This window comes from Coffea eugenioides, chromosome 8 (assembly GCF_003713205.1).
Source record: "Coffea eugenioides isolate CCC68of chromosome 8, Ceug_1.0, whole genome shotgun sequence".
NCBI lineage: Eukaryota > Viridiplantae > Streptophyta > Magnoliopsida > Gentianales > Rubiaceae > Coffea > Coffea eugenioides.
Genome location: NC_040042.1, coordinates 7,792,399 through 7,803,162, shown reverse-complemented (window position 1 = coordinate 7,803,162; position 10,764 = coordinate 7,792,399). Strand labels below are relative to the sequence as shown.

The 10,764-nt window shown below is 35.6% G+C and overlaps 2 protein-coding genes across 2 annotated transcripts; both read right to left on the bottom strand.

Annotated features, from left to right (window-relative positions):
* Positions 1-2,364, bottom strand: LOC113781588 (protein BASIC PENTACYSTEINE7-like). Its single transcript, XM_027327548.1, has 2 exons — positions 2,269-2,364; positions 1-1,033 (listed from the first exon to the last, which is right to left on the bottom strand). Exon 2 carries the CDS (start codon positions 917-919, stop codon positions 218-220), a length of 702 nt encoding a protein of 233 aa, XP_027183349.1. The 5' UTR covers positions 920-1,033; positions 2,269-2,364; the 3' UTR covers positions 1-217.
* Positions 2,365-3,551: 1,187 nt separating this feature from the next.
* Positions 3,552-10,610, bottom strand: LOC113779164 (plastidal glycolate/glycerate translocator 1, chloroplastic-like). Its single transcript, XM_027324652.1, has 8 exons — positions 10,222-10,610; positions 9,835-10,150; positions 8,100-8,361; positions 7,851-7,966; positions 6,315-6,424; positions 5,502-5,679; positions 5,262-5,391; positions 3,552-4,056 (listed from the first exon to the last, which is right to left on the bottom strand). Exons 1-8 carry the CDS (start codon positions 10,528-10,530, stop codon positions 3,906-3,908), a joined length of 1,572 nt encoding a protein of 523 aa, XP_027180453.1. The 5' UTR covers positions 10,531-10,610; the 3' UTR covers positions 3,552-3,905.
* Between the last annotated feature and the right edge of the window lie 154 nt (positions 10,611-10,764).

The following is a 10,764-nucleotide window of genomic DNA, read 5'->3' as shown; positions in this document are numbered from 1 at the left end:
AAAAGAGACCAACATAAAAGGGACATCTAGCAGATCATGACTAGCGCAAAGAACAAACAGAACTAAAGGGCAATATTCGAACATTGACACAACCAAAGCATGACTGTCTATTGCCATGTACCTAGGATACTTATAGCTGAAAGAGCATCTAGAAAGAAAACTTGCCGCTATACAAAAGAGGTGATGCATGATTGGCAGTCAAAACAGCTGCATCTTTTTACTTGATTGTAACAAACTTGTTTGTTCCATGTTTAGCCCAGTGGTTCTTCAAATCGATTGGTTGTGAAAGATCGCGACCCTCGGTTGCAAATCTGCAAAGAAGTTTTGTGTATGCTCCATGGCTCATTTTCCTTCCAGGCACACGAGCACCTGGCCTTGAAGGACTCATTGGCAGAGGATACTGACATAAGTTTGTATTGCAGCAGGAAGACTGCCAGCTTCCAGATCCCCATTTGTAGCATGCTCTAGCAACTCCAGTACAAGAGCAAAATGGCGGTGGCACCCGTGAAAAGTCAAACTTGGCTTCATCATATACCAAATCTGGATTCTTCCTTTCAATGTTTACTCCAATCTTAGGCGGTCTCTTAGTCTTCTTAGTAGTTGAAGGCTTCTTTTTTGGCTGTTTGGGCCTCGACTTATTGGAAGGACACGCATCATTTGACGGAGGCCAGTTTTTCTTGATCTTGACAGGCTTTGTTACAAATCTGTTTTTTGTTGGTCCATGTAAAGGTGGAACAGATCGAATGGGCACTGCAGCAATGCCCGCCTTCGAGTCCATTTGAGTAGCTTGAGAAGGATGAAAAGCAAATCCGCTAGAGGAAAAGGAAGCCCCAGGATATGCCCCTGGAAATTGTGGAAACGGTGGCTCTGAGTGATTAACTTCAGATGCCATAGAGCATCTCTTGGAAAAGGCAACCATGTGTGTTTTGGTAGAACTCCACAGCTTTGATGTGCAAACTCTCACAGAATTCTGAGTAGTTATTTTCCCATCTACTGTTGGTACAGAACACCGGCCCCTTTGTGAATGGAAGTTCTATACATCAAAATTGATACGAAGCATCAACATCTAAATCCATTAGCATTGCATAGCAAGATGAAGTACCTTAATATCGGACCAAAAAAATATGTAACAAAGTGAAATGATAAGAGGACATAATATTCAAGTTGGTCCGAAGATCACGAGTAACAAAGCTTCAAATTTGCATCATCTTCCCAAATTTCCGATTCAATAAACAATACCAAATTGCTTCATATTCAGTATTTTCATCATGCCAGTAGGTAGGAGATTATAACATCCCACAGCATCTAAAATCATTGCCACATGATAATTGAGTTGATATGGAGCATTTATAGTAGCTACCTATAATTCCACATCACAAGTGTGCTAAGAAGATCTATGAGACCCAACTATCAACTTAACTAGTAAAAACATAATAGAGTACAATTGGCAACACAATCAGAAAGCATTCAGCAAGAAAGATCAGATTTACAAATAATGTTACTGGAAATCACTTTTTGAAACTACAGATTTCATATGTTGCAGAACTTAATAGATAGTGTCAATGCTGGACATGCTTGGGATTCAGATGGTAGCAAATACACCGAGAAATAAAATCAAACTTAACAAACCTCATTACTGAACTAGCTGCAAAAGTTTATCTTTTTCTACTATCTTCTCATAAACATCCCTGTTGCATGCATCATTAGTTCTCAGTTTTCTTCCAGAGTTGTACTAGTATATTAATTTTTTTTTGGGGTAAACTTAAGCAGTTGAAATTGGGAAATGGGTTACCATCTAAGCTTAATGCAACTTAAATCAGTCATACTGATCATCATTCTTAAGTTTCTATCTTCTTTCTTTTTTAAAGGTGCCATTTTTTACACAAAAATGACTTAACTAGAGATAAAAGGGGAACCAAAAAAAAAAAAAAGAGTTCAAGTTCATCCATATTGCTTTCTTTTTTCTTCACTTCAAATGAAGAAATAGTCAGCAATAGTTCAAAGCATCTACATAGAAGAAACAAGATGATAATTATGAAAAACAACTGCATCAAATCAATGCAGTATTATTTTGCAAATGCACAACAAATAAAGAAAACTCCAGACTTTCACCAGATAATCCCATAGCTCCTATTAGACTAGTCATAACCATTAAAAGCATTCAGGGTAAAAATCCCAGCAAACAGTGAAAAAATGCAGTAACCCCAAATTTTATGGATGCAAGAACAAAATTATGAACCATATTCTTGGGTGAAAAGTAGAACTTACACATGCAGAAAACTGAGCAATTTGATTAGCATGTGTGACTGACTCACACCCTTCTTTTGTCAACTATTTTCCACATCAGGGAGGAAGAATGGAAAATTTTTTGGTATATTTGTGAGTAGTAATAATCTCAAAGGAACTCTTTTTGGTATCAGTCATTTAAGTCTCCCGAATCTCAATGCTGCTGTCCTCAAAGTGGGGTGACATGCACAGTGTTGTTAAAAGGGAAGAGAAAATTGTACAAGTGTTTAGTCCCTGAATTTTTTACTCTGTTTTATTTTAGTACTTAATATTTCTAAAAGTTGTATATAGAACCCTGAAGTTTTATTTTTCTGATTCCACAAGCAGATAAACACATGCTTGCCAACAAAACAAATGAAAATATAGAGTATTATATTTCTTTACCAAAATAAAGGTGAACTGGCTTTCATATCATAATATATTCATCAAAGTTGGTTTAACACTTAAGACTTTTGTTTACTTCTAGTATTATTGTTTTTATTTGGATTTGCAAGTGAATTGTATTTTTTTTTTCTTATACGAGTCATTACTTATTAAAGAACCTAACATACTAAAGTTTATATAATAAAATTATAACAATGCTACGTCAATTTAAAATATTCAATTAGATCGATGAAGAATTGAATAAGTATTAAAGATTATAGTATAAGTTCTTTTGTTTAGAGATATACATCTATTTAACATCTCATATCGGTGATCCATGATCATAGAAAAATTTCAATAGACGTATAATTCTTGGAACATTTTGTTTATTTTTTTACTCTACTAAATTATCAATGTGCCCTCAATGGCTAAAGTAAATTATACATTTAAGGTATTGAAATGGATAGAAATTCTTTTTTTTTTTAATATAAATGAGAGGTTTTGAATTCGAAATCTATCACTTGTACTTCCTCTTCTGCCGCAGAACCCAACCCTCCTGAGTAGAAATTCTATAGTATTATATGCCAACAAGTAATTTAATAACAATTTTCAGTGGCAAAACAATGGACTATAGGCACAAATTCAACCGTTTAGAGAATTTTTTTTGTATTCTATATAACAAAAAAAGAGGGTGTTTTAATGGGTTTCGGAGCATTATATGATTCTTTACATTCTCTTATTTTATTTATTGATTGTTTATGTCGCTAATTGTTAAACTTATGATGCAAATATTATTATTACATACCATAAAACAAGAATAACTCCAATCCTTTTGCTTTCCGACCAAAATATTTTCTGTGCTCCGGCACTATCTGATATATCAAATAGTATGTACTACCAAATTTCCGACTAAAACGCCTCCACTTGTGATTCATGGCAGATGCACCGTGTGATAAATCAAATATGCGCTGCCACATTTGCAGCTAAATCATCCTTAGTTGCAGTTCTTGGCAGATGTCACATGACAAATTATGCTAACTCATCTACTCAATTTAGCTAGTACTGTATTAAGCCAATGCAGCAGAAATGTGCCCTTTAGAACTTATGTTGAAGAAAAAGCAGGTAGGATTATGGATTTCCATTAAAACATTGCCAAATTTTTAGCCAGTCTTCAGAATTTTCTAATTGTGTCAAGGTGATGAGCAGATCATGTATAGCAATGCCCTGCTCTCATATTCCACTAGCAGCTGGATGTTTTAGCCAACTACTGCTAACAAGCTTTGTCTGACTGCTGGAATGGAGCAAGCCAGAGAACCAACTATGCCAGTAAGTCCATATGCAATGGCACAAAATGGAAGAGCCTCAGGTTCCTTTGCTGACAATGCTGCTGTTCCCAATCCATGCGCACTGTCATAGTATGATAAAGGAAAAAGACAAGAAAGAAAGGCTCAATGAGTTCTCAATTACGATTAGTTGATAAAGGAGATTTTGGATGTGGCAACTGGAACTATGCACATAAAAACTGTCACATTGGTGCTCCTGGCAAGTAAGGTGATCTGCCTAAGTTTTGAATCAGGACAAGGGCAAACTGCAAGTACATTTAGCAACCGGAATTGAGACAAAGTTTACATGTCCACGGAACATAACTGACTTCAGATCAGTTTCTAATCAGTATGGCTATTTGCAGTTAGACAGAAATCCATTTATATACCATCCAAAACTTCATTAACTATTTCTTATTTTAATCATATTAAGCCTTGAAAAGATTGCCTGAGATTCACAAAATCAAATTGTGCTCCAAGAAGTGCTAAGTTTATCAAGAGAAATTCCAGATAAACATATTTTGGGGGAAATTTTGAAGAGAGATTAAAGAGGAGGTTGGAGAGAGATTCTGCAGGAGCTTTGTTCTATAGAACTTGACTGATAATAATGAGGTGAGAAAGTGTTACTAGACACAATATTAAGTGTTTCTTGTATTCCATTTTTTCCTCTCTTGCAGGATCAGGTCCATATTATTATCTGATAATTCCAATAACATTTCTTGTCGAATTGGGTACAAGACAAATTAGTCAGTTACGAGTGCAAGTATGCCTTAGCATGTTACTCATAGAAACTTCATAAGAAAACATTTTGCAAGAATGCAAGAAACAACTTTGAGAAATGACGCCAGCATAATATTGGGCTTTTCAGATTGTTCCCTTGAGTTGTCAACCCCCCCTCCCCCCCAAAAAAAAATTCACACAACTCTTCAGAAAATATATCAAAAAACCTAAATTGCAACAAAGGCTTAAATCTACAATTTGTTGAGCATACATGCATGATGATATTCCTAGCAGTATCTGAAAGGAATGACACTTTATATATCATGGACACCGTTTTCGTAGCAGTTTTTTACTTTGACCGCTTTTAAGATTTTGAGTTTACCTACTCGGTGACACTTATAGATACCAACTCATCCCACAGCAGAAAGCTTGGTATGCTGCTAATAATTCAACTAGTTGAAGCAACTAAAAACACTAAAGCTTTATGCTATCCTAATAACCATTGTAGGGAAAGCCAGAAAAAGACAATTGATTGGACAAGGATCTATAATGTAGTGAAATTGTTCATACCTAGATGCAGTTGCAATTCCTCGAGCAATAGGATCACGGAAGCGAAGGTTATCAAGCACTGTCTGAACAAAATTCGCTCCAATGAGCCCAGTAACTACAACAGCTGCAGCTGTGAGAGATGAATTGGCACCTGTAACCATCCAGGACAGGTAATTATCACATTTCAGCATTTGGACTCCATGCGTTTCTGCACTCTCACTGCCAATGGAAGACTAAGAGATATAGTCAGAAGTAACTGACCTTCAAAGAAAGATACAATGCTGAGAGCCAATGCCACAGTAATGCATCTGGGAAGTATTGATATAGTTAAACTTGGTTCCAATGCAAGAAGTCGTCCAATCAGAGCCGTTGAGTACAAAGAAAACAAAGTTGAGATAATGACTGAGGTGAAAATCTCAGCTGCATGCCTCTTAACAAGCTGAAAAGTGAAAAGGAGACAATTTAGGAAGAACGTGGCCAAATTAAAGGTCACAATGAGTGTAAACTTTATTTTTACTGTTGGTAAAAAAAGAAACAGCAAACACCAATAAGACTAATTGCAGGGAATTACGAATATGTTCATGGTCTGTCAGTAATCTGCAATCCCTCCATCTTCTGATTTAAGAGTTCCCTTGTTTCTCTGAGGTCTATGGATTCCTTTTCCATTCTTCATGTGCTGAAAATCTAACATCCATTCTCTTAATCTAATGAATCAGTACGCACTCGTCTAATGTTTTGACACGCCTCAGCCAAATTCCTAATGATCTTTTTCTGTGCTTTAGAAGAATAAAGTTATCTGATATATCCTATGAACCAATATAATGAGCATAATTTAAAACTTAAGACAAATAGAATAGAGAGGCACAGCCAACTAAAATGGGTAAATAAATGCAGATGATAATAAAAACTCTTTTCTTAGGGACAAGATAAGTAAATCTATCCATAGATTGGGCTAAAAATGTTCATAAACCTTTCACATGCCTAGTGTAAAGCAACGTCAAGATCTAAGCGACCCAAACTAGAAGAATTACTTGTATTTTAAATCCTGGATCTCTGAATCAGAAAATCCTGTACCTTCCTCTGTTTGAACATTGAGAAGGCAAAGGAAAGGATAACCGATCCTAGAAATCCCATAAGAATATCACCAGCTCCAGGATTAGAGGATGCCTTTGTGAGATAATATCCTGTATAAGATACAAGATAGATAATTTTGTCATGTCCAATCAACATGCTAAAAAACTGCAAATCTCGAACATCATTAATTTGAAAGAGAAACACTAATGAGTGTTCTAAATCCATAAAGTCAATGAATCTACAACATAAATCATAGATGTTGAGAACACAGGAAGGTGGAAGAGGAAGAGCTAGCCACGTGAAGCATGTTTTCCTTCGAACAAGTTTTGCATTTGAGTGATCTTAAGTAGGAACACTTTATTCATAACCTACTATAATAAACTTATTTAATAAATGAGGTCATTGGGACTTTGATGACAATTGGAGACAAACTTGCGTTTTTATATCTTATGCAGTAATAAACTTTACCCATATCAAGGTTTTCTTATAAAGTTTAATATGTATTCAGTTTCCCTCAATTACCTTTCTTTTTTTTCCCCAATATCTACTTTCCCCGTTGACACCACATGCTCTATATCTATACGTTGTGGTGGAAGAATTTGAAATATTACCAATGAGGTGAATTATCTGATTCTGGATGGCTAATGTACTAGAAGCTACTCAATTTCAAGGATATTTATGATTATCTACTTCTTTTGACTTTGTTGAAAAGCTTACTTTAATGAGACAATTTCTACTCACACTTTGTGTTGATTTTTTTTCTAGGCCGACTGAAGGGGAATAGAATTGAAAATGCCAGTGATTAATGTCTCTCTTTGCTTGTTTGCTCATCAGCATGCTCTTTTTATGAAACCATATCCCTTTTACTAAAGAAGGACCTCCTCATTTTTTCTGACCAATTAAACTCTATTTTTTCCCAGGATGTAAGGCTACTTTTTACTTATGTATTGTTCTTGCCAACACATTCATATGACACAACTGCATTTGCCACAGGAGCAGACCTATTTGCCTAATCCCACACTTAACTGTCAAACAAATTTCAATCATAAAATGTACCATACCCCAATTGACAACGATATTTATCTCAGAAGAGAACCCTTTTAGTGTTTTGTGCAGTATCATCTCCATGCTAGGTGAATTGGTTCACTAATTCACCCCTAAGCGATCATGAGCATAATTAACAGTTTGCAGATGCTAAAATGTAGTTATATAAAAAGATGTGCATAAGTAAGTAGAAGCTTTTGCTTGTCTACTGTAAGACGATCAGCTTTAAGGTCCAAAAGCTTATCTGCACAAAAGGTATGACAAATTGTGATCTCCTATTATTCCTTTATCATTTTGCAACTACTATTTTATTGCAAATCCAGAATTAGATGTGGTTAAGAATTAGCAATGGCAGATTTTAATTGCTATGGGTTATATGTTTTATTTCTAAATGGTCATACATTCTAAAAGACATTCGTTTGGAAAATCCGGATGTCTTTATCCTTTTATTACCATTTAATTTAATATTTAACAAGTTATCTGATCTAGTACCTAGAACTGGATTAAGTCCACTTCGAGTAAAGTATCCAAAAGCAAATGCTGCCAAATCTGCAGAAAGAGCACAGCAAATAACTGGATGGAAAACTTTCTTGAGCCCAGATGGAAGCCTGCAGAACAAGTTGAACAAGCAATTAACTATCCAGATTAAAAAAATGAGTTCAATTGCAAAGCTTATTAATGCAGAAACAAAAGTGTGGCATGAAAAACTGACATTAAAATCCAAAAAAAAAAAAAAATTACCCAGAACCAACCATATAGCCTAATACAGTTGATGCCAGTAGAAAAGGAAGGCATGTTCTTGCACTTGTGCCAAGCACCGTTGGATACCAAAAAGCTGCAATAAACGATATAACAAAAATCCCACTCCAAGCCCAAATCTCCAGTTGAGAAAAAGGAGAAGGCTTTGACATTGGTTCAGCAGGTATCATTTCTGTATTTACCATTTTTCTTACAGCGATTGCAGTGTAACCTGCAACTGCAAGTGAAGCTAACCATCCACCAACTGCCAATATAAAAGTGATTGAAATTATTCCAAATGATTATGTTTAAGACTGCAAAAAGAAAATGTAGAACCTCTGAACAAGGTGGAGGCAGTGGGAAAACAAGAGATATTTGCACACCTGTTTAGTGCCCTTTTACCTAATGTTTCTTTATTTAAAGTCATGCTTTTACTATATTGCTATAACATAATGCTAAGAGAAATTAAAGCCCAGTTTTGACAACAACTAAACCCAAGATTCCGGATTCAAGGATCATGATATCAAATTAAACAATTTTGATGTGGTCTGAATGGTTCAAAAAGTGTTGCCAGGAAATTGCTTGTCATAGAATGAATTACTTCTTACCTTAGAAGATGTAATTCTTCTTACAAGATTTGTAGAAAGTAGTGGAACAAATTTCTATCATTTAACGACAAGGATAGGCTTTCATTCAGAAACTCTTAGCTTCAAAATCAAGGTCGTTCCATAAATTTCTTCAAGGAAAAGTCTAACAGACAAACCAGATAAAAAGGCATTTTAATTTCAATTTAAAAAAGGCTAATCACAACCAAAGAAGCGGATTCTGCAGCAGAGCCTGCCTTTGTTGAAGTTATTATATATGGTGCCCCAACTTTCACATTCTGACAGACTACATAGTAGTTTGAATGTCATAGGATGCAGCATCAAGCCGTAATAACACCCACCACATTTCTGTATATCAAAGAAGAGGTGTATAATCCAACAAAAGATAATCCAAATTTTGTTGTATGGAGTCATGTTATGAAAAGCAATTTTGCCACCGAAAAGAAAAAAAATCCTTTTAAAAATGCTTTGCTCTTTGGCGAGCTAACTTTAAAGAAAACTGCATAGCACTTTGCGTCTGACATTCATTAAATTGAATCAGATCTTAATTGTGGCTCCAGGTGGAACTTCAAAATCACATCTTTTTAGCTATTAATGTGTAGAAAAAGAATAATATGATCATCATGAAGGAAGGTGCAAAAAGAAACTCAGCTTGTTAGAAGACATGTTCAGAAAAGAACCCATGCCAACTGTTTCATTTCTACAGTTGACTCACTGACATTGTACAAAATTACTGCAGTGATGGTATGCATCCAAGAGGGGAAAAAAAAAACACATACAGAAGCTTATTTTAAACTACAGGTTATCATAACAACATAAACCAGACTTGTGTGAAAATCAGTAAAGACGGCCTTAAAAACACTAAAATTGAAAAAAAAATGACTGAAAAAGAGATGATGACAGCAGTATGCAAAGACCCATGTCAGGATCCCAGGCATTGGAGCACTTGCAGCATAACAAGTACGAGAATCATAATTAGCTATGTGTAAAATGTAGCTCTTAACAACTTTCAGAATGCAACACAAGAAATAACATAACACTTAACAGATGAATTAGAACATCCAACTTCTTAACTTTTTCTGTGGAATTTCTGCTTCAATAATAATTATTGCTGAATTGCTAGAATATTGTACCTATGATTATACAAATCTTAACCCCTGAAGTTGCGGGAATGTCTTTAACGGCAAGAGGCAAAACCACCAAAGAAGGAACATAAAACAAGGGCAGCCACCTCTGAATAAACAAAAGAGCAGGCTCAAAGAAGTTCATCAATCCTGTTGCTGCAGCAGGAACAGTAGAATCAAGAGCCATTAGAATGGTAAATATACAAAACATTCCGAACAAAGGACTTGGAAATTTGATAGCAGCAGCCACAAATGCCTTCTTCAACAACTTGTCCATTGCTAGTATAATCCCAAGTGACACCAACAAATGCAGCAGCCCAATCACCTAAAAAAATTCAAGGAATCCAATTAAACGAAATTGAAGGGCTTAAAACTAAGAGAATACAGAAGTCTCACCTTGTTCTGCAGGCTTGTTGAGGTGACACCACTATTTGAACTCAACGATTGCACAGTAATTCTCCTAGTGGGGTGCAAGAACTTGGAATGGGGTCCAAGAACTGTAAAGGGTTGTGAAGCTTTACTGAAATTGTTCTCCCTATTATATCTGATTGGAACTCCATTGTTGTCTAATACTGAAAGCTTTGAACGAATTCCTTTGACAAGAAATCTTATGGGCTTAAAATGTTTTGTAGTGAAAGCTTTGGAATAATATTGATTGGGATGGAAAAGGGATAAATTTTGTGGGATTGCTGAAGCCGTAGCCATTGGAATAGTGGAGAGATGTAAAAATGTGTAGTTGGGGAAGTGCAGGCATTTTTTGAAGAATTGTGTGGCCCTGAAAAGGCGTTGTAAGCTAGAGATGAGTCTTTTGCCCCAGTCACATTTCACACACAAACGTCCTAGGACACATGAAGGGGAACAGCTGCCCGGGAATTCTTTAGTTAGTTTTGTTCGTTGGTCTCTTGCTTCTTATCAGCACTTCATTTTTTTTTATTTTTT

Excerpts from the sequence above, each read along its gene's own strand:
- LOC113779164 (XM_027324652.1), bottom strand. The coding sequence starts at position 10,530 with ATGGCTACGGCTTCAGCAATCCCACAAAATTTATCCCTTTTCCATCCC. Across the intron at positions 6,425-7,850 it reads TGGACTTAATCCAGTTCTAG|GATATTATCTCACAAAGGCA; the intron begins GTACTAGATCAG and ends TATCTTATACAG. Across the intron at positions 4,057-5,261 it reads GGAATTGCAACTGCATCTAG|TGCGCATGGATTGGGAACAG; the intron begins GTATGAACAATT and ends ATACTATGACAG.
- LOC113781588 (XM_027327548.1), bottom strand. The coding sequence starts at position 919 with ATGGTTGCCTTTTCCAAGAGATGCTCTATGGCATCTGAAGTTAATCAC.